This window comes from Lissotriton helveticus, chromosome 3_1 (genome assembly GCF_964261635.1).
Source record: "Lissotriton helveticus chromosome 3_1, aLisHel1.1, whole genome shotgun sequence".
Taxonomy (NCBI): domain Eukaryota; kingdom Metazoa; phylum Chordata; class Amphibia; order Caudata; family Salamandridae; genus Lissotriton; species Lissotriton helveticus.
Genome location: NC_136061.1, coordinates 410,119,777 through 410,143,856, shown reverse-complemented (window position 1 = coordinate 410,143,856; position 24,080 = coordinate 410,119,777). Strand labels below are relative to the sequence as shown.

Here is a 24,080-nt window from a genome sequence, read left to right as displayed (position 1 = left end):
GGCTCAGTGGGCTGCCCTGCGTGTCTTCCGCAGTCCGGATCTAGATCGGATGGATTCCTAGGTGGCTCGCTTGCTGCGGAGCTGTTCTCTTCGGCAGCCTCGGGCTGTGTGCCTGGTGCCTCCTTGAGATCTGCCCTTGGTCCTGCGGGCTCTGCAGGGTCCTCCTTTTGAGCCTCTTCAGTTGGTGGATCCTAAATTCCTCACCTTCAAGGTGGTTTTCTTGGTCGCCATTGTCTCGGCTGGCTGCATGGTCGAGCTCGGGTACTTCCTTCGGTCTCCTCCCTTCTTGAGGGTTTTTTCCGGACCGGCTGGTCCTGCGGCATGATCCCCGTTTTCTGCCTAAGATTCCCTACCTGGCTAACCGCTCTTGTGAGGTGTCCTTGCCTTCCTTCTCCCCGGCAGGGGATGTCTCCCTGTCCTTGCTGGATGTCCGTTGTGCGGTGGAGATTTACTTGGCACGCACGTCCCATTTTTGTCAGTGTGACAGTTTGTTTGTGACCTTTGGTCCGGTGCATTCTGGTCACAAACCAGACAGACAGGACTTAAAACAAAATTGTAAAGCTCCAATGTGTCCTTTTTAGGTTTACCTTGTACAGCACTTGCGATGTGCTTGTGATTAGATATCGCCTGCACAGCCTTCTCTGCTTGTTTCTTGCCCTCTTTTTGCCTTTCCTGATTGTTTCTTGTCCTCTGTTTTTCTGGTTTGTGCTCGTTACTTACCCGCTGTTTTGCTTGTTTCTGCTAGATTCTTGCCTCCTTTTTGCCTGTTTGGCTCGTTTCTTGCCCCCTGTTTTGCTTTTTTGCCCTCTTCTCACAGTTTCCCTCCTCCAACCACCCAGCGCCACTCCCGCCTCTCAAACCTACTTAATGGAGGCCGCAGCGTGACCTCGTTGAGAAGGTCCACGTGCCAGCTACCCTTGCGACAGGTCTCCTGTCCAGCTTTCCTGTAGTCCGCTACCGACCTTGTGCCTTCTCTGCTCATTTCTTGCCCTCTGTTTGTCTTTTCTGCTAATTTCTTGTCCTCTGTTTTGCTTGTTTCTGCTGCTTTCTTGCCCTCTTTTTTCCTTTTCTGCTTGTTTCTTGCCCTCTGTTTTGCTTTTTCCTGCTCGTCTCTTGCCTTCTTCTCACCGTTTACCTCCTCCCGCCACCCAGCGCCCCTCCCTCCCCCAGGACACCCTCCCTCCCCAGGACACCCTAACTGGTGGACTTTAGCAAGAAATCAAGACCTGGCTTATCAACGGAGACCTTTCACCCCGCGCCCAGATACCATTAGGGGTGATAGTGCTGCGCTGCACAAATGCTGATTGATTGATTGAAAGTTATGTAGCCTAACAGTTAGAGTCGTCGACTTCAAATCGGGAGAACCGGGTTTGAGTCTCGGCGGCAACAACGCTCAACATCCTGTGATTCTGGGCAAGTCACGTAATCTTCCCGTACCTAACAAAAATGAATGTGTCCTAATGTAATGCAACTAACTTGTGCTCATGTAAAGCGCTCTGATACCTGGTTTCGCGTAAAATTACGCGCTATTTAAAACTTCGGGGAAAAAATATATTACTGATAAAAAATGTATGTCCACAGTGACAAGATATTAAAATAATAACAGCATGCAAGAAACAAGTCACTAGTGTTATGATCTGATACAATTCTATGTACAAATTGAATAAATGCAGGGTGCACATGGACGTATTTTTAGTAGCTGCTTTAGTTCCATATACTTTTAAATATAAATGTTCATACGTGTTATGTTGGGTGGTGTGAATTTGTATACATTAATAAGTGGGGCATGTGGTCTAATCTCAATAGAGCACCGCTGCTGTATTGACTTAGTATGTTTGAGAAGCAAATACTTCCATTGATTGCACTATAATTTACCATTACTTCATTTAAAAGCATCATTAGACCATTTTAATTATGAATACTTTGACTGCATTTGGAGGATAGTGACGAATTCTACAGTTAGGAGCTGTGCCTAGTTTGTGCCAGTAGTTGCAGTTTGTCGCAATAGCACTAGGGTGACCACCTAACCCCAGGACACTACACACACAGCCTCTAGTCCTGAACGTTTCACCTGCAAATTTCTCTTTTCAGGTGTATTGGTCTAATTAGATAGATAGAAACAAATCCTTACTTTATCACACAGAATTCATTGGGTTATCACATAAAAGTCTAGTGGCATTGACTCCTCGCTGGAACAAGATTTAGGCATTTCTACCACAGGAAGACATTCTGATCACTCCGCCATCAGGAAAGCAGTGGAGGTGCTTGAACGTCCTTTACCCTCAATTGAGACAAAGCTGAACATCCTTACAGAAGCCCTTCAACCTTCCACCGAGGCTTCAGAACCCTTACTCCTTTTCAACGACGCAACTTGACCCAATTTTGGCAGCCTGGGACAAAACACTTCCATGCCGGTCATCAGGGCCATAGCCGGACAATATCAACATGCAACCTACGACCCATCTTTTCTCACTTCTCTTGCTTTGTCAGACAGTCTAGTGATTCAGCCCGTATGCTCTACCAGGCAGACTCCTTGGGCATTCCCCACAGCTCCTGCTGATAAAGAATTTAAGAGGTTGGAGACCTTTGGCAAAAAACTATTTTTTGCTGGCAGCCTGGGATTGAAGTAACTCAGTGCAACCTGCCTCCTGGGACGTTAAACTCATGTACTATGGGATACGACCAAAAAGGTAGTGCACAGCCTCCCAGAGCATCTAAAGCCACACTTTAAAGAACTCTGAAAAGATGGCCAGGCTGCAGCATGACAAATCATCCAATCTGACTGGATACTGCAAAAGTCTTTGCAACGAGATCGATGGGCACCTCTGTTGCCATCATGCGTGGCTCTGAACTTCAGGGTTCTCTTCAGCCCTCTAATATACCATAAGACATTTACTTTTTGATGGATGTAAGCTTTTTGGTAACAAAGCAGACTTAGCCCTTGAGACATTTAAGAAAAGTTGAATAATGGCAAGATCTCTCGGTTTGCAGCCTCCTCAGCGAGACAACAGACAATATCACAAATGTAGTGGATTTATAAGTAGCTTTAATTTTCATCAGTGACAGACCTCCCAATCATAATTTGCTAGGAAAAATCACAGCCTAAAACTCCTCTCTTCAGGCAGTGCTGAGGCCATGGTAGAGGGAGAACAGCCTGCTCCTGCCTTCCCCGTCCACATCCCCTGCCACTCCGAGGAAGCAGCTCAAGTTCCAATTTGTCAAGCGACAGAGCTCCTGTCGGAGACTTGGTGTTCTTCTTTCCACAGGCCTAGAAGGCAATTTTTTTGGGACCAGTTGGTTATTCAAATTAGAAAAGGGGGTATGCCCTGCCCCTCCCTCCTATTCACATGGAAGTGGAGGGTCCTCCTGCAGAAAAGAGCAGTGGAGCTGGTGCCACAGCAGGAAATTGGACAGGGATGTGACTCTTGGTACATACTGGTTCCCAAGAAGGACAGAGGTCTGCGTCTCATCCTAGACTTCAAGGCTTTGAACCTTTTGCTTCGCAAGGAGAAGTGCAATACATTCAAGATGCTCTCCCGAGCTCAGGTGCTTTTTTTTAATGGAAGCAGGAGACTGGATAGTGTCTATGGAATTAAAAGTTGCATATAGCCATACACAAATCCTGCAGTCACACAGGATGTACTAACAATTTGTTGTGGATTCCACTCACTCTCATTTGTGGTCCTCCCCTTTGGTTTTAAATCAGCGTCTCAAGTATTTACAAAGGGGAGAGCAGTGGATGCAGCTCTTCAAAGGTCATGATCTCAGTATTCCTCTACTTGGATGAGTGGATGCTGAAAGCCAAGTTAACGGAGTTGGTGTCTTGCCATTTAGAATCACCAACAGCACTGCTGTTCGAACTGGGTTGTACAATCAGTGTGCCTGAATCTCATCTGGAGCCCGCTCTGTGCCTTCTGTGTGTTATGACAGTACTGGATACAATATCACTTTGAACCTTTCCCCATACCCAGAGAATCCAGGACACTCGGATATGGTTCTGATGTTTTGGTAAGGGGCTCAAATTCCAGTTATGGTGATTTTCTGCTGCTAGGTCTGCTGGCTTCTTGCATCCACCTGGTCACACATGAGGGCCCTCAGTGGGATCTCTGAAGGTAGTGGTTTCTGTACAGGTGAGATCTTGTGAGACATGATTGTAACCTCTTGGAATGCAGATGCATTTGACCACGTATAGTGTGTAGAAAATCCTTGTGGCAGGGATGCCCTTTCAATCCTATCTAACTGTGGCCACAGTGGCAACTGATGCCTCCACTCTAGAATGGAGAGCTCATCTGGAGGAAATGGAGATCAGAGGTCTCTGTTCTCCCGAAGAACAGCTTATGCTTATTAATCTGCTCAACTGAAGACGATTCAGTTGTTGCTCTCAAATTCTAAGTTGGGAAGCATTGAGACTCCGGTTTTGGGCTAACCAGCATGGAGTTTGGTTGGTTGCAAACCATCTGTTGGGCTCCCTGAACAACAGCGCCAACAGCCTCGGTTGGCGTCACCTTGCCAATCATGAATGGCGTTAACACCCAGAGGTGGTCCTGATTATCTTTGCTCATTGGGATACTCCTCAGCTGTATCTGTTTGCCACCCACAACAACATGCATTTCCCACTGTTCTGTCTGCTCTAGTATCCAGCGCAAGCAGCCTTGGGGGATGCGTTTCAGTTGAAGTATAGTTTTCAGTTCTGAGAAAACGTTGCCAATACTGGGCCCAAGTCATTCTCATTACATCGGATTGGCCAAGAAGGGTGTGGGATGCAGCCCTTTTGCACATCTCCTTATGCCCCCTGCTCCAAGTTTCACTGAGAGAAAACCTTCTATCCCAGTTGGTGGTGGAACAATTTCTGCACTCCAACCTCCAGAACCCCCATCAGAAGATTGACTGCTGAAGTGGTAGATTTAATTCTATTTGTCAGTCAAACAAAATGGTGTACTCCAGAAGGTGGAACCGGTTTGTTAATTGGTGTGCTCAGAATAATATGGATCTCTTGAAAGCCCACTTGTCTGACATCCTCAGATGTGCCTTGTCGTTAGCCCAGCAAAATAGTGCAGTGGGGACTGTCAAGGGATACCTAGCAGCCTAGTTTGCTTTGCTCTGCCTTCCAGACTAGCCATCCCTATTTAAGTCACCCATAATGTTGCATTTTATGAAAGGTCTTAGACATGTTTCTCCCTACACCACTTGTCATATCTCACTGGGACCTTAATTTGGTTTTATGGAATCAAGATTTGAAACTCTTTACAGTTGCCAATGAGGCTTTTAAATATTAAAGCAGTTTTTCTAGTTGTCATAACTTTAGCAAGAAGGGCGAGCGAATTGCAAGCAGTAAATTGACACCCTCACTTCACTTGCTTTTTCCATTACAAGTTTGTCCTTCTAACTACAGCAGCTTTCCTACCAAATGTGGTAATCCCATTCCACCTGGGTCAGTCCATCACCCTTCTTCTTTTTACAACCCTCCAAACCTCACCAAGGGGTGGGAGAGGTCGCATAGACTGTACCCAAAGAAGGCGGCAGCTTTTACATCCACCTCACTAAAGAATACAGAACGGATAACCATCTTTTTATAGGATATACAGACAATAGAAAAGGAAACACGAGAATCCTGCCTGGTGTATTATTCTGTGCTTTTAGATGTGCTATGCTTTTGCCCATAAAGATCCTTTGGAGGGTATCGGGGCTCATTCCACCACGACCACATTTTCCAGTTCAGCATTGGCAGAGGTTTCCAGTACGCACGACAACAACATGGCCATCCCTTTACACTTTTGGGAAGCACTACTGCTTGGACTCCAAAGTGCGAATGAACAGCCATTTTGCTTCTGTTCTCCTCAATTCCTTGTATAACCATCCCGTCAAGCCTCTCCTTTAAATTTACTGCTTTTGCTTGCTATTCAAAAGGTGATGAATCTGCAGGTGTCAGTATCATTCAAAAGAAAACATTACTTACCTTTGGTAATGATATTTCGGGTAGTTACTCTGTCTACCAATAAATTCCTCACTAATCCCACCTCCACCCCATTTTGAAGGATGATTATAAGCCACTCCATTAAAGGTCAATGTTACTGCCCTGTTTAGCTCCATGCAAAATCCCATAGATATTGACTATGACAAATGCAGTACAACACATCATATATTATACATGCTCGACTTCTATGTATGTGGAGGAAAACATTTCTGTGATGTCATATGTCAGTTTATATGATGACAATGTGTTCTCTCTTATGTCATGGGGTTTAGGGTTGAGAACTCGGTCTCTGAAGGATTCCACTCCCTATTTTACACTTGTTTATGAAGGTACTCAGATTTTGCTTTAACCTTAAATATCCTGTTTCATCACATAGGGCCAGATGCATGAAGAAACCATTTTGCGATTTCCTAATTGCGAATCATTGCAAATCGCAATTAGGAAATAGCAAAACGGCATGCATGAAAGTGTGTTTAACACTTTTTACGATTCCTAGGGGATTGCAAATGACCTACCTCTTGAATTTTAATGAGGTAGGTCGCAATTTGCGACCCTCTAGGAATCGCAAAAATCAAAGGGATGGTGGGCTGCTCGGGTCAGCAGACCACCATGTCTATGATTGCTTTTAAATAAAGCAATTTTTGGGGGGAAATGCAGCTCGTTTTGCACAGGATGCATTTCTTAAACAAGAATGAAATGATTTCTTTTCATTTTTTAAGAGTAGGCAGTGGTCCGTGGGACCACTGCTTGCTCTTAAAAAATGCTGTAACAAACATTCCAAAGGGGAATGGGTTACCACCTAATTAAAGTAAGTGGTAAAATGTGAATGTTTTGCTACTGCGTTTTGGTCACAAAACATTCCTACATACCACTGTGGTAAACACGGCCCTTCCTAATAGCGAATCGCAAACCCATTTTGCGATTCGGTTACAGGTTACCGAATCGCAAAATAGGGCTTTCTGCTCCGAAGACAAAAATGCTTGATGCATGTGCCCCAATAACTTATGAATCTGAGAAGGATCTGGACAAAAAAAGTTAGAGGTAAGCAACTTTCCCTCTTTTTCTACTCATGCAATGAGTTTTTTGCATTTTAACAGGCTTTGAATCTAAGATGAGTGCTTAAGAACCACTGTTGGAGATAAGCAACTATGCCTTCTCCATGCTTAGTGCTTGCATATGGAAATCTATCCAACTTTATGATAAATCTGCTCCACCCTACCACCTTTTCGTGAATTGGTTCACATAACATATATGATCATTTATCTTTTGTCCTCTGTAGAATCATTTTTTTTTATGATGGGCTGGTATTGTGGGCCACACACTTCTCGCTTGTAGCTTCTAGCTTGTCTGCCTTGAAAAGATGAAGAATTGAAGATGGAGATATAAAATGTTAAAAGGGAAATTTTTACTTTGGGGGAAGTGTTTCTAGCCACTTTATCACTTAATAAGCGTTTCTTTCCTTTAATGCACCTAGTGTAGTGTTTCTAGCCAAAGGTGAAATCTTCATATAATAAGCTATGTCTGAATACATTTCGTATTTTATAGTCCAATGAGTTTTTGATAATTATATATTTTTTTTAATAGACACCACACGTCCGCAGCGGTCCTACGAGAACAATGGCTATGAGTACCACTTTGTTTCCAAGGACCTGTTTGAGAGCATGGTGTTTAGTCACAGGTACTGTATCTCTGAGGCTCACCCCGGATTGCCTTTATCACTCTACAGCTGCATCCAATAAATACACTTTTCACCATGAAATCGTGAATTCCCTTTGACATCTCTAATGCCTCTGTATCTCAAATGCAGATATATCCTATTTCTCTCAATCACGAAACAGGTTCCCTTCGTTTCTCATTTTGCAATAGTATTTAAGGGACAGAAGTGTCCTCTCTTTCTTATTGGTGTCTTTATATGTATTACTCGTGGCACTCTAGCATGGGTACCTATAGCTGTGTTTTATCATCAGGCATTATTTAGTCTAACGCGATTGATAGACTTCCGCTCTCCTTCATGCTGATTGAGCTAATGGACAAAGATATGGGCTATTCAAGTCTACACCCTACATAGAAGATGTGTGTTCATATAATTCCCTGTCACAGACCGTAGTTCTTGCAAGCACTTTATTTCAGTCTTTCGTTCATAGCCCCTTATAGTCTTTTTGCCAGTATGTGTTTTGTCAGGCATGTGTTGCCTTTAGTGCTAGATGGTATGTATAATATCTATTATATGTCTAAAATTAAGAGGTTTGCACTAATTATACCCAACACAGAATAGTGTAAACTCAAGCAGGAATACATTTGATGTACCAGTGCTTACAAAATTAAGAACTTTTTACTAGTAAGTTTCCAAATACCACATTATCAAATTTGTGGAGACCTAATAGATCAAGACCATACATCACAACAGAGGTTATTGTGTAAAGTTGTGTGAATCATAGTATCCAGTCAGTGAGAGTAAGTTTATTCAAACATCCACTTCTACAAGTTTCTGCAATGTGAGTACAAAAAAACCTCAAACCGAAACATAGCGTAAATAATTTGAGTGAGTCGTAGTATTTGGAGAAAGTCCTGCATATCAAAGCATTATGCAGTATGAGTCCAAGGTGATTATACTTATAGTTAAACACATTTCTTAAAATCCTATATGTAGGAAAAATCCCTTTCATTTATAGATTTTATCAATCAAGAATTGCACCCATTTGACTGTTGAGGGGAAGTAGGATATATTCTGAAATTATTTATAAGAATATTTTGAAAATTGGTTTCCTCTAATTGAGCAACCGTGCTTTATTATAATCACAATAAATGCAATGTCATAATTGAAGAAAACTGGAACTACTGACTAATAAAATATTGTTAGAGATAGTCCATGTATAAATTTAATATGGGTGGCATCTCTATCGATCCTTATTCTGGTTATAAATCAACTGAATAAATTCTGTATAGGCTCAAGTTGCTCAGGGAATCAATTGGAGGGTGATGAGGAGATTGGATTATTATATGTTATAGAAAGTAGAGCTAAAGTAAGATTATGACCCAATGTGGCAGACGCCATGATTTTGTTGTTAAACTTGCACTATGTCACTTCATTTTCAGTAGTTGTCTAAAAGGCAGTGTATTTCGTCATCTGTGAAAATACAAGTGAGTCAATAACTTCAACCTATTCCAGATAATAAAACTTGGCCTTATGTGGCCACTGTAAATTCAACTCATTTGTAATCACTCGATTACCTTTTTCTAGCATCCTTGCAGAAATTTGTTCTCACTTCGCAGTTGCAGGATTGGAGACCTGCATGAGTTAGCAGGTTTCCATCTCTGCATTTGCAGAGAGCTGTTTTTGCAATCACTGTTGTTTAAAGGGACAAAGGTTATGCTACCAAAAAATTGGGCACACTGCAAAATGGACGTATACCGCAGTCCATGGGGTGATTGTCTGCTCCCACTGATGCCTACAGCTGCCAGCAGTTACAATCTAGAACGTTACCGACCAACAAGGGTAGATGGTAACAATTTTTGCTTCGCAGTAACAAGACCAGTGGCAAATCAACCATTGATACATTTTGCGGAGAGACAGATGACGTGGCGATACATTTTAACTGTCTTCTTTGATTTGAAATTCACCAGGAGTTAGAGTTGAGATTTTTCAGCCTCAAAAAGTTTGACACTTGTCACAGTACAGGCTTTGCAAGTGAGAAAATCATTGGATCAATTGGCTTCTGGTTTAGTGATTTAATTTTTATCGGTTTTATTCCTGGTTCTCATATTTTAACTAAATGTTTATTCCTGGCCCATTACTTTGTCATTAATTGCCAGTTCCCTTATCTGCAAAAATTCAAAGCCTTTATAATGCCCATATATTAAAAACTAGAATATCGCATGAACACCCAGTGTTGCACTTTTCAAACATGCAGTAATTTCCAAATGCTTAACTGGAAACTCACCAATATTCTGGAAATGAGAGGCGCACTACTGTGGGCTGTATTCATTTTGAGATAGATTTCTACAGTTATAATTCTCATACAGTCAATATAAAGCCATATCAATATTTAAAATAATACATCTATCAAAAAAATTGTTAACTCAACCACCAGTACTAAAGAACTAACATATGATGGAAATCTACACATTAAAGTAATACAGTTACTAAATTGTCTTTAGTGCATAAATATTAAAAGAGAAATATTTATTTTATGTAGATTTTTGCAAGGAGCTTTTTAGCTGAGCAGATATTTTTATTTGTCCTTGTTAAAACTGCAATCATGCCTCAATAATGTATGATTTTTAACTGAAAATCTCACAAATTCACACAAAAAAGTTTTAAGTTCACTGACCCGTAAGGATACACTATTTTACTCATCGTCTATGAATTAATTTTGGTCTGAAATTAAGGGGCCATACAGTATGATGGTATGCCAGAATCTTGCATTGTTACACGCTCATTTTGGTTTTTACATTTGTGAATGAGCAACAAAACAGTCGTTCTATGAAGGATGATATGTCGGAGGAACCTACATGATCAGCTCTTAAAGTCCAGGAAAAAAACGGAGGAGAAATAAAACCTGCTCCTTCAGCTTCTTGACGACGTTTAAGGTTTTTAATGTTCTACCCCTATACTTACAGTAAATCAAGATTCAGAGGGTTTCTGAGAAGGTTTAAAAACCTTCATATTTGTTAATTTTGGCTACAGGTCAGAATTCTTCTTTCTGTATCTAGCAAGTGTTTTTCAGCCCCATTATTTCTTATGGTGTACAAGCACTAAAAAAAATACAAATTACAAGTACATATATTCAGTAACCCATATTTCAGTGAGTTATAAAATGACCATCCAGTAGCTCTGGTTGGCTGTAATAATAATAATTACCTTCCTTTATGTCAATCCTGCTCCTTCTTTTAAACTGTATAGGAGACATGACTCACTGCAAATAAGCATATGTGGAAGAATGTCCAGTGCCAGAAATGACGAGACAAAACACAGCACGGTCTTGAGCTCAAAATGTCCATGGACTCGATAATTCTCGCCTCGGTGCCTACTCGAATCATGGGTTCACACTCTGCAACTCTGGGCAATAGCTTGTTTAATCTCCACTACGGCCCCACTGCGATGGGATGCCTGGTCTTCACCTTGGGGATGCCCAGTAGGGGTTATCTCGCAGGGAAAAGCCAGGACGGGTTCCCAAAGCAAGCGCTAAGAGACCTGTCGGTGATTTGGCGCTATATAAATCGAAATTAACATAACGTAACCTGAAATAACGTTACATATACTTTAGCAAGACATGAAGAGGGTGCCTTCTTTCAAAAAGGGCTGTGAAACTAAACTGCATATGCTGGTCCCATTATGTTGTTTCATTAGACATATTTTGTTGTACTTCCTTCCCAGATGCTTCTAGTTCTCCATGGTGCAGGAAAGATATCTGACGCACTTGAGTTTGAGAAGGAAAGGTATATTAGAAAACTACAACCACATTTAAACATCCTCTCCATCATGGTATTCCTTCTGATATTCACAAGTTGGGATTTCCCTCGCCATCACAGAGAGGTTTGACATCCTCTGGGTTGCAGAGGAATATTTCACACTTACCAATTGAAAATGAACCCATGCTGAGCTGTCATAGTAATAGGCAAGTCATTTCCCCTTCTCCAGGATGACCTCCACTGAAGCTCACACTTTAAATATATTCATTTCCTGACACTCTGTAGGACTTAAACAGCCTCCCCAGTACAAGGGAGATCATTCCGGGCGTACAAATCTGTATAGGTGCAGTCAATAATCTTCCTCGGAGTCAGCAGATGACTTCTCTCTCAAATGAACATTCCCCACCATCAGGAAGGCTGTGGAGGTCTTCCTGAATGGCTGAGGAAAGGGAGTGAGGGTGAGGCGCAGCACAGGGGAAGATTCTGAGTAGAATCATTGTTAAAAACCACTGTATTAAGCAAGAACAAGTGATAAACCAACTTGTGTCAGTAACAGATCAGCTCTGATAATTCAGCATAAAAAGTTTGTACTGTGTTCTTGAGAAGGAGAGGAGCTAAATGAAGGTGAAAAGTTCCACATGCAGCTTGAATTCACGAGTACAACCTCACAGTTGAGAGAAACTCAGATTTGGGAGCTTGTGTGTTTTTCAAATAGTTGTTCTTTTTATACAATGAGATGGAGAGATGAGTGACTCTATCTTCATTGTTTGGAAAACTGGTGCAGCATGGGAATCTGGAGATCACTATGAGTCTGCACAACTTCATCTGATTAGATGGACTAAATATGCATAATTTGTCACACATCAACTCTCTTTATCCGTCTTCAGATTCCTGGAATATGGTGAATATAAAGAAAACTTTTATGGCACTAGTATCGACTCTGTGAGAGCTGTTCTTGACGAAGGGAAAGTCTGTATAGTCGATCTGGATCCACAGGTAAGATGAGAAGTAATGTACAAGACACATTCTTTTGGTGGGACTGATCAAGGGCAGAGGGAGTGTGCCATTCATTCAGAGAAGATCAACACTCAGAATTCAGTGGTGTGACATATTTTATAAGGACCCATATGGAACGAAGGATACTTGTTTGTGGTCCACTTGCAATAGTATCTCATTATTTATCATCTTCCTAATGTCAAAAAGTGTTCTTTCCCAATAGTAACATGTTGGGGGGCAGAATCAGCTTTGGGAAATAACAACTTACTCCCAGTCTCCATCTGGAGTTCTCATTATCCGTAGGTTGAGGTGAAAGTTCATGAATTTGTTGGTCTCAAATGGTAAACTGTCTCACTGAAATATGGATTTTGCGTGAATTTCTTGATATGAACCAAGATTTGTAAATGTTCCACAAGTTATATTTAAATAACGCACAGTATAGCAAACCTCCTTCAAGTCACTAATAAACATCCTCTAACATGAGCGTGAACTAACACATTACACTCTCATAATGTCCCCAACGTTTTGAGAGTAAATTCTCCAGAATTCAGTATTTTGTAGATTCTCGTGCTTTTCAGTTATTCCTCATGTTGTTAGGAATCATCTAAATATTTAACATAGTAATATTAACAGTATACTTTTAATGTAGGCGCACATCCACGTGGATTAGGCCTTTTTACATAGATTAGGCCTTTTTATGTGGCCAACATGCTAAACAGACTTTTACCACTGAAGGCAATCATCACATTTTGTATTGCATGTCATGTGTTCAGGAGATCTTTGATTTAGGGCCTGATGTAAAGTTTGACAGACATGATACTCTGTCAGAACATGGTGGTTATCCCATCTGCCGTACTACAAATGCCAGAGGCTATAATGTAGAACATATACTGGGAATCATGCCACAAGCTGGATCTAGACAAAGTTTAGATACAAGAGATTTCACATAACCTCAAAATACAAAATTCTAAACTTTCTCCAGCAAACGGTGGCACAAGAAACTCGGGAGACGAGATTTTGAATTTCTGGTTAAAGGCTTTTAGGTAAGCTTTTATTTACCAATTCATTCCCAGGAGTCATGTCCAGCATTAGTTGAGATAGATGGATATGAGTTGAGATAGATGGATATTGACCTCAATAGCCAAATTTTGGGCTAGGTAGCTCTACTACACAGTCGGCTGTCATCTCAATATGGAGGCCATGCTAACTGTGTTCAGCCACATATAATGTCATAGGACTGGGGCCAAATTCAGCCTCTCTGATTCTGAAAATATAGGGGGTGCTTATGAGTTTGGAGTTCAATAGGTGCAGCGGTGTGGGCGGTAATATGCTGGTGGTGACATTGCGGCACCGCCAAGCATATTATGAGGTTCCTCACTGCCAGCCTTTTCATGGTGGTGAGCCTGCCATGAAAAGGCTGGAGTTGAGGGAACTATGGGGGCCCTATAGAGCCCACTGATGCCTCAGGGCCATGGGGATGCACCGTCTGCCCCCCTGTCTGCAAGCACACCCAGTTCCTGCACGGTATGGACTTAACAGTCTATGCCGTGCAGGAACTTGCTTTGGCGTTCCCATTGCCGCTCCATCGAGGGAACACCAAAGGACTGCTCGCCAGACAACGAGAAAACTCGCTATCTGGCGGGTGGACACCAGTGAGCTTTGGAAGTGTGGGAGTGGGGCGGTGGCATGCCGTCTGCTCCCACACTGCCAACTAAGAATCCGGTCCTAAGTCTTTTCGTGTCTGAATTATCTAAACTTTCAGGAAGATTGTTGCACAATGTTTTTATTCTGCCAAAGAGTGTTCCATCAGACATGTTCCAAGTTTAAGAGACCCCAGTTGGTACAAAGGGAAGGTCTTGCACTCTGTGACACTGCTTGTAAATCAAATGTTCTCAGATCTTCAGCACCTAGTCAGGTGAGCCTTAAGTACTCGGCATTATAGTGATTCACATTCTTTCCAGATCATAAAGAACATTATATAATGCCGCCATAAGCTGGCAAATAAATCACTAAACGCAAAATGTTCTATGCTATAACATAGCTATGTCTAAGGATATTTGAAATTGGGACCAATTGTGTATTTTCTTGGGTCATGGGATATCCTAACAAGCCATTATCAGATGGATGTCCATTTGTAACTCCTTTTGTCTTAACCTAGATAACAGAAGTGTAAGATGGACAGTGAGGGTAAGTTTCACCACAGGGATTCTGATGACCATCCTAGAACGAAAACAGAATGTGGATATTTGTAAGCATTCCAGATGCTGCACATTTGTATTGTTGTCAAAAGGAGTTACCTGGTCACCAATTTGTGTGCTGCTAATTTATTCAGCAGATACAAAATACAAAGCTTAGAGTCATTGTACGGTACTTTAACAATTGTATTCAATTCAAATTATTTTAAAGCAACAATTCATCATTTTTGATGCATTAGAGGAATACACATCTCATTCCACATTGTGTACCTTTATAAACTCATAACGCACATATATTCATAAACTCATACCATAAAGAAAAAACATTAAAATCAAATCATTGAATTACACCAGTCGATACTGCAAGATGCCTGCCAGCGCTAAGACTATTTTCATTATGCAATTTTGTGGGGCGCAAAGACAGACAAGCTACGAGAATACGACTATTTCTGAAGGTTCTCTCTCAGGGTATATTTCATGTGATGACACCCTCACTAGAGTCCCAATTGATGTAGGTCCCTCGTAGGCGAATATGGACGAGCCGACGCGTTTCCAATCCTCCTCTTCCTTAGGGGATTATCATCAGGGCTTAGACCACGGTGTAATCTATATAATTAACAAAATGAACAACATAAATTATAAATCTCAAGTGCCTTCTCCCTTTTTTTTTCTCCTAACGATTGGGTTGGGGAATACTTATTCAGTACCTTGTATTCTTCAACTCGGTTCGCTCACTCTTTTGATTATTATTTCTTCTTCTGTGAGGGAAGTGTACCTAAACATAGTCCAATAAATTGTATAAGTGTACGAGTCTGACCATCACAGGCAATTGTTGTCACAGTTATGGCTATATTTATGAACTTACTCGTATCTTCACACGTCTGTACCAGTAAATGCCACCTTGTATCCTTGTTCTCGGTTGAAATAAGCTGGGGCTATTTTTGGGGACTTATATCTCCGCCCTGTAACAGATAGATTATGTTCATTTGACTGGTCTATATGACTAACTGTTTGCGGCATAGAACGAGCTTGTATCGGCATTTCCCTTACTTGTGAAAGTGATTCCTCTTTCATCAGTGGTTGATCAAGGTTTTCACATGTTTTCTACATTCGTCATCCTTAAGTGTAATCTCGACGGCCTGGCAAGATCAAAAACAGCCTTGGTCACTTGAATATTGCTCATAATATCAATTCGTGTGGCACTTATTTCGGGCAATTATGCTCGCATATACTAGTGCATGGGCCTCCTATTCTACTAACGCGGCGGCGTTGCAACGCTGCCTTAGCATTCATGCAGTTACTGTTTCAATGCACATCTGTTTTTAATCCCATGTCCGTTACCAACGGTGCGCGATGTGCGCTTCAATTCTCTGCTTTTCATCGGTTCTATTGTCGGATAGTGACGCGCTGTGTCAATGCGCACAGGCCTGACGCTTATCCTCATATTCACGCGCTTTTAGATTATAAATGTCGCTGGACTAATGTTTGCGCAAACGTTCTGCTTGGTTGCTGGTTTCACATACTCAAATGTAGTCACTTACGTTTTGGGAGCTTTCTTTGGGCCACAATTTGTCGATGGTCTCTCTGAGTAGACACGCATCACTCTGCGCTTGTGCTGGCTCTTCTTTTACGTGTTTCCCTTCCTGCCACTGGCCCCAGAGAATTCTGGGACTTGTAGTGAGATGGGGTATAGGTGTTATTCTATAAAGGATCTTTGGCTCCATTTCCCAAGTGTGTGGATGTTTTTTAATTTATGGCTTATGGGTCGTCTCCTTCAAACATATTAGCACTTGGTTCAACTCAGTTAGGTCATTCAATCCATGCGTAGTACAGTGAAACTTCAAAATTAAGTACGCTTCTTTTTTTGCCAGCAGACTTTCCATGTTACCTCCGCGTGGGGGCGACTTGACACTGGATAAAACCGTCCATTCGAAGTCTCTTTCAGAATGGTTATGTTGTGCGAAGTGTTGCACCATCTGAGCAGTCAGGACTCGATTTTTAATACGTGATCTGTGTTGCACAATTCTCTGATTCACTTGTTGTGTTGTTTTCTCAATGTATAACTTGGAGCAGGGACATTTGATCGCATAGATGATGTTTCTTGTTTTGCAGTTGGTAAATTCCGTATGGGTCCACTTAATGGAATTGTGTGAAAACTCGTGCCCTTCAATTGTCATGCTGCAGACTGAGCAGTTCCCGCACTTGCGGTGACCTTGGATTAGCGGTAAATTCCATTGTGTCCGCAGGTCGTTAGCTTTGAGTGGTCCTGTGACCATATCTGCTCGTATTATCTTTTGTCCAATACTTTTGTTTTTGCGCATGGCAAATAAAGGTTTTTCTATTGGGCATTTCAACTCTGTTAAGAGGTGCCAGTTTGATAGAATTTTTTTTTTGTATTTATTAGTGTGAGGGCCAAACGTGCATAGACATACTATTTTCTCCATAGGTGGTTTATCTCTTTTGGTCAACAGTGTTTCCCGGGGGGTATACCATGCTCCTTTGACGGAATGTTTCAACAGCTTTCGGGGATAACCACGGTCTCTTAGTTGGTCACAGAAGATGGTTGCATTTGCCATAAAGTCTACTTTGCGTGCACAGTTGCGTCTGATTCTTAATAGCTGTCCGTATGGTACGATATTTTTTAAATTGCTGGGGTGAGAACTCTGATAATGTAGTGTGGTATTTCTATCTGTCGGTTTCCGGTGTAAAGTCGTTGCCAATTTCTGGTTTTCTTCAAAGACTTCTACGTCAAGGAATGTAACTGTTGATCAGCTTTTTGTCATAGTGAACTTGATGTCTGGGTGTCTCATATTTAACCATTCATAGAACTGTACTAGTCGGTTTTCAAACCCGCTCCATACACACCAGATATCGTCAAAGTATCTATACCACTGTGTGATACATTCACTGAAGGGATTGTCATTGTCAATAAATCTTTTCTCGAACAATGCCATAAACAAAATGGCCATTTCAGGTGCAAAAGGACACCCCATTGCTGAGCCTTTGACCTGTATGTAGAATGTGTTTTCAAATCTGAAATAGTTCAGTTTCAGTGCGATGCGAGCCAGATCTAAAATAAATTCAGTGGGCACTCTGTGTGGTCTTGTACGAGTCTCAAGGTAGACCTCCAGGGCTTCCAGAGCTTCGTCGTGGGGAATTTGTGTGTATAATGATGTTAAATCAAAGGACACTAACCACTGTGTGTTTGTATCGAATGGCTGTCCTTTTATTCTAATAAAGTTGGAGACTACTAGATTTAGCAAGTTTCTCTTAGACAAAGAAATGTAATCTGTCCTTTAGCTCGGTCCCTTTTTTGCCTTAATTTTCCCCATAAATTCACCAGCCTTGACCTCAGACAGAAAGATCCAAGAGGCCCCATTTAGGATGATTATCCATTTGGCAGGGTTCATTAAAAGCCCTTGGGCTCTCAGCTGTTGGAAGGGGGCAATTAGATGGCTGAAGCGCCACCTCCGCTCAGGGCCGGACTGGCTACCGGACGTTTTTTTTTTAAATTTCAAAACGCACGCAGGTGCCCATCAACGAAATCAGCCCCCACTGCAGAGAAATTAGCCCCCAGCTCGGCAGCACACACAACCGCCCTGTAGCCAGTCCGGCCCTGCCTCCGCTCTACTGATGAGTAACAAAAAATCACGTTTAGTGAAAAACATTACCCCATTAGACCCCTACTGAGAGTTCGGGCTGGATTGATCATAGACCAGCTGTCTAAGGAGGAAGTTTCCAAAGAACACCAGGAAAACCCTGGGTTTTTCTCCAGGAAAACTGCTGCTTTCATGTCGTTGCTTTTGATTAAAAGGTAAGCGATGTGCCCGTTGAACTTCATGGTCCCATTTCCAGTTCATTTGATCAGGAAAAGCCTCTCGCAGGAGTTTCACAATATAACGTCTTTGGTCGTCCCACTCCTTTCGGAATGCCAAGCAGGCAAAGATTGTTCCTGCGTTGTCGATTCTCCTGCTCTTCCATCTCCATCATTAAGTCCGTCAAGCATGCAGCGTGAAAAGAACCTTGTTCTTTTAGGGTAGTTACTTCTGCTTCTAAGCTCTCTGTACGGCCTTCTACCATGGTGACACGGTCGGTAATGTCAGTACATATTTTGTTTAGCTTTCTCATGTCCACTTGTAATTTTTTGGCGGCCCCTTTAGCTAAACGACTGTCAGAGCCAACCTCTTCTTGGAATTCCTTGATTGAAGCTATAATAGAAGCTAAAGAGGGTTATGCCATGGATTCTGGTGTGGTTTTTAGGTTTTCCCAAATGGATGTCTGATCAACATCTTCGCCAGGGGGATAAGACATCTGAGATTCTGAATAGTCCCACTTAAGCTGGATGCATCTTTTTGCCTTGTGTCTTGACTTTTTCTAGTGCTGCACAGTTGCAGTGTCTTTGGAGGGATCGATGCTGTTATCTTCGCTTGAGCTGGTTCCACCTTCATCTGTTGTTGACATAGAGCCATCCGACACACAGTAGAAATTTTCACCGCTAAGCTCAGGAGTCCAAGGAGCTTGAGGGTCAGGGTTGACTTCCAAGCTAAGGATTTAGTTAGTAGTGCTGGCTGTAGTTTGGACCCTCCCTCTGGTATGCATATTGTCAGAGCGGAGTTTAGAATTAGGGCAGCAGAAGCAGATGATGCCATTATTCCCAAATCCACTATGATTCCGGTTTTTCCTTCCATAGGTACTGGGGTGGGAATAAAATTAGTGGGGTCTATCAGTCCTTCTGTGCCTTCCTGTTGTCCCCTGGGGTCGCAATTTCCTCAGGTTGTTCAGAGGCACAGTTTTCCTTCGGAGTAGTTGTCGATTGCTTAAGGTTCAGATCCCGTTGTTTATCTAATAATGAACAATCAAGTTCACTCTCAGGGGAGAGTGTGGTATCTAGTGTGGAGTCTAATGTAGGAAATGGTGCCTTAAATCCAGAAAAAAGTTTTGCAGCAGAGGGCTGAAGACCTGTACCTTCTTTTATGACTCCACCCCTCCCCCCCCCCCCCCGAGTCTCCCTGTTGTCTTTTTGAAACCGCTGACCTCCCGTTTACCTTTGGGTAGGCTGTCTGTCACCACAGCGCTGGCTTGGGCGGCTTTCGTTTTGTTGCCTTTATTGCTTTTAGTGCCCCTGGTCGACATAATCAGGCTCCGCTGCCGTATTACTTCCAGCCGTAATACCAGCTTAATGGAGACCGATGAAAACACTGAGGCAACAATGTAGCAGAGCAGCCAGCGGGTAAAGAGTTCCCGGAGCGCTTTTGCAAAGGCGAGCATCCCGCAGCCGTTTCTAGTGTCTGGATCAGTCCCAGTGGTCTGGAAGTAGAGACTGGTCGCTTGCGTTTTGTTGGTTTTCTGGTTCGGCATCACGGGTCAGTGCGCATAGCCGATAGTCGAGTGGCTGAGTGGCGTGGACTCACGCTGACACCATCTTGCTCTCCATTAATATTTTTCCATAGTGAAACTTCGATCCAGTATTATTGCTCTTTAAACAAAACAATGCAGAATGTTTCAACTTTATGCAGTAATCAGTCCTCCCAAACACTGAAGAACCCCTGACTTTCTCTACTGATGAAATAATCGATGCCCAAAACGCTAGCCCAATTAATAAGGCCCCAGTTCTTGACAGGGCGCCCACGGATTTTTGTAAACGTATTCAAAATCTTTGTTGTCCTCTATTATCTGTTGCATCAAGACAATGGCACATCTTTTATCACAGTTTCATGGTATAAACCCATCATTATTTCAATTTTAAATAAGGTAGCCAGGGATAAACCTAAATATTTTGGCCCAGTCACCTTGATCGATTCCTAGAGCAATGTCATTTGTTAGGGTTCCTTTGGCACTTCTTCCGACAAGATAGAGGGATTTTGACTGAAATGCATTACGTATTTAGACCTGTCCAGGGCACTGTTCTTATTAATCCTAAAATATGTGAGTGTTTAATGGGGCCCTTTACATTTGGCCTTTGCGAATTAAACCACAACTTTTGACTGTGTAAATAGAACAAACATTTGGGAAATAACGACAAAATTTTTTTTGACAATGGTTTGATGAAAATTATCCAATGCGTCGCTAGGATGGAACCATTAAGTCCGAATTGAGGTTTATATAGCTGAAAATCCTACACTGGACCTACTACAATAGAAGCCAACTGTACAAAATAGGCTGGCCTCCGAGTCCACAATGCTTGCGCTGTGGGGAGGGCGAAGGTACATTCATGCACACACTCTGGGAGTGCGCTCTCATAGCCAATTAGTGGACGAACATCATTGAAGAACTAGAGGTTACCCTTGATGTGACCATCTGTGCGACACCGCAGTTCATCCTACTGGGAGTCCCAAGCGATTTTGACCTCACACAAGTTCACCTCCTGTTCTGAAATTTAGGATTCATGCTAGTGAAAAGGGACATTGCTATGCAGTGGGGTAAGCAACAACTGCCAACAAAAAGACAATGGCTCGTAGGCATGGATATGTGTGTGGAGGCGGCAAGTGTAGTCTATATTAGTAGAGGATGCCCTAAAAAGTTTGACAAAGTGGAGGGCAGATTGATGGAGCACTGTAGTTTGGGATGGGAGGGGGGAGGAGCACTATCTTGAAGTTTACTACAGGTGCATTATCATGGGAGGCATGGCTCCCACATCCGACTAGACCCGGAAGGTGGACATTGATGGGATGGCCAGCCGAGATGTACTGTCGCCATGCAGCTGGGTTGCATGGAAGAATTTGCGAACTGTGATAAATACGATGGAAAAAAGGGCTGTATGCTGTTTTCATATGGATGAAAAAACATTTAAAAAAAATTATATACATATATTGGTTTCTTTTAATGCTTAATGGTTTTATTAATGCATGGGGATGGACATATATATATATATTGCTACAGAATAAAATTCTGAGAATGTCGGACATCTAAGAGTGCAGCGTATTCATGTTTGAAAAAAAAAATATATATATATATCCCCAGCCCAGGAGGGAAATGTACAGAATCTTTTGTCTCCACAAGAGAAGTAAAATAGGGTGGTGTCCTGGCATCTTTTTTTGTATAAAAGCAACTTGGAGGTTGGTTCGAGAATACATGTTCAGATTCAGAGTATACCAAGGTTGTGTAGTAGTCACATACGGCCATGGGCAATGCCTTCCGTTTGTTAAGAACAACCAAAACATTTCAAGATGTGATCACATGTTATGCAGCATGTATGAAAGATCTGGGGCTGAAATAAAATAGTAAAATCTAATGTTATGAATCTCTGCCCAAGAAATGGTCTAAAAGCATGAAAAGAGAAGTACACAGAACAGCCTTGTAAAGATGTTCTATTACCGTAGTACCACTTTTAATGCCAAGTTGAATTGGGCAGATGTCTTATTAGCAGAATAATTTGTTTTCTGGAAACTCAGGGAATAATTTTTTGCCTCACAGAAAGGTAAAGCTATATACATTTGACCCAGATCTTAACTGTTCTAAGCATGCATTCCCTCGGTGTCCTATGGGGCCGAAATCTCGAGATACTTCATAATCAGGAGGAAAATATGCATTTCTAAGATGCCTGTTAGCGTAACCCCATTCACTTGCATCATTTGCCATGCCCGAGGAGGTGGGCCTTGAGTACTCGGAGGGCTATATAAAGCGGACCTCATTCTGTTGTAGTTATCAGTGTGATGTAATCCTGCAGTGGGTTGAAATAGAAAAATGTTATCTGATTGCCTTTTATTGGAACTGTGGAATAAGATTCCATGGCTTGAACACATCAGAGGCGTTAGTTCGGCCCTGGAACTACCGTACTTATTCAAGAAGCTCAAAAAGATTGTGAACGCGAATATGAAATTGGGTCTTCAACAACTTCTGTCGATGGAGAACAATAGGAAGGGACAGTTTTGATGCAGATTGATAATTCACATGAGCGATATCTTCTGACTAGATTTACTCTATCGGTTGCTACCATCTATGAATCATATCACCACTTGCATAGATGAATCGACAACTTCTTTATATTTTTCTGCCATTATAATGAAGGTTCTCACAGGAAATAGATGATCCTGGTTTTAAAAGAGAGCCAAGTTTGAGCTTGTCATCCAGTCTTTACATCTTTTATTGCCAACCCCTTTGATCACCCTGTATCAAGATTCTTGATTCTGTAGTTGGTGTAAGAAAGTGCTTGATAGTGGAAGTCTTAAAATTCTTAAGCAAATAAGCAAATTATGAAGTTTTTAAATGTGATAGGTTTTATTGTTTGCATGGACTGATATCCTGTTGTTTAATGTAAATGTGAATATGTGGTTTTTACCTATGTGATAAGAAATCTTTCAAAGATTATTTGTATAACTTTTCTACATAATGCTTTACATTGTTTTCTGAAGTGATGCTTTATGGTTTATATAACAATCCAAAATGAACTGTGTATGTCTGAACATATCAAAAACACACAGGGGATGCTAAGGGTCTAGAAAGAGATACAAGTATCTGTACACTCAGATGTAGTGTGGAGGACTAACCAATGTGAGGAGAGAGAAACAACAGAAAGTATGAGAAAGGTATGAGAAAGATACCCATCAGCCCACCCATTGGCGTAGTCTCATCATCTGGGTTTTTTTGTAAACTGGTATCTACTAGGTACCTCACTGAACGTATATTGAGGAATACTAGCATTAGATCCACCAGTGAGAGAGAGCCAACAGGATAAGGTGGTATGCTGAAGGGAAGGAAGTTGCAGTGCTCAAAAGGTGTATAATAGTGAAAAAGTGGTGTTTAAGATTGCCTGTTATGGTGCCAAAGGTAAAACTTTATTGGGGGGGTCATCATAACGGCAAGATTAAAAGCAGAGTGAGGATAGTGTGTCAAACAAATACTACTATCAGTTGTTGGAACTATATGGTCAACATGTTTTAGCCTAACACTGCTTTCTTCAGGACCTGTAAATATTACACTACTGCAACAGTGATAAAGTAAATAAACTATGGTGAACCATGCAAAAAGAGAGAGACCTACCGTTAGTAGATTGCTATATGGTAGTCTCAAGTCATGGTAATGAGAGTTCTCTCCTGTAACAAAAGACAAGTACATCCAAACAGATATAGTAAAATGGAAACAACGGTACATATGTGTATGTGTAGACGTGTATCCACATTCAACATTTTGTGAAAGAAACTCACCCATAAAGTTGTATGGAGATAGCCTCACCTCGCCTGGCACTCGCTCAGGTTTAAGAGGCCCCGCTCTAAGAAGATGGGGAGGGAAAAAAATATATTTTGTAATAATAACAGGCAGTTTACGTATGTCATGATTCCCTCCATTGTACCATTTCTAAAAAGTCACTCTGGGGTGGGGTGAACAAAAAGAAGATGGCGACTTCAGCATGCCAAAACTCAGTGGTCTCATGTTGGTGGGTGAGACACCAAAGGTTATGTTGCTGTGATGTTTTAAAAAATATATATGACGAAATCCTTCGTTGTATCTGGAGCAACGATTATGTGTCTCCATTGTATTTAACGATGTATCTATACATAAATATT

The 24,080-nt window shown here is 41.8% G+C and overlaps 1 protein-coding gene across 1 annotated transcript in view; it reads left to right on the top strand.

Annotated features, from left to right (window-relative positions):
- MPP4 (MAGUK p55 scaffold protein 4) overlaps positions 1–24,080 on the top strand; it is a 273,595-nt gene that overhangs the window by 219,868 nt on the left and 29,647 nt on the right. The window contains exons 18-19 of the mRNA XM_078683624.1: positions 7,559–7,652; positions 12,274–12,382. Coding sequence (XP_078539750.1) covers positions 7,559–7,652; positions 12,274–12,382 — 203 coding nt within the window. The remainder of the gene's footprint in view (positions 1–7,558; positions 7,653–12,273; positions 12,383–24,080) is intronic.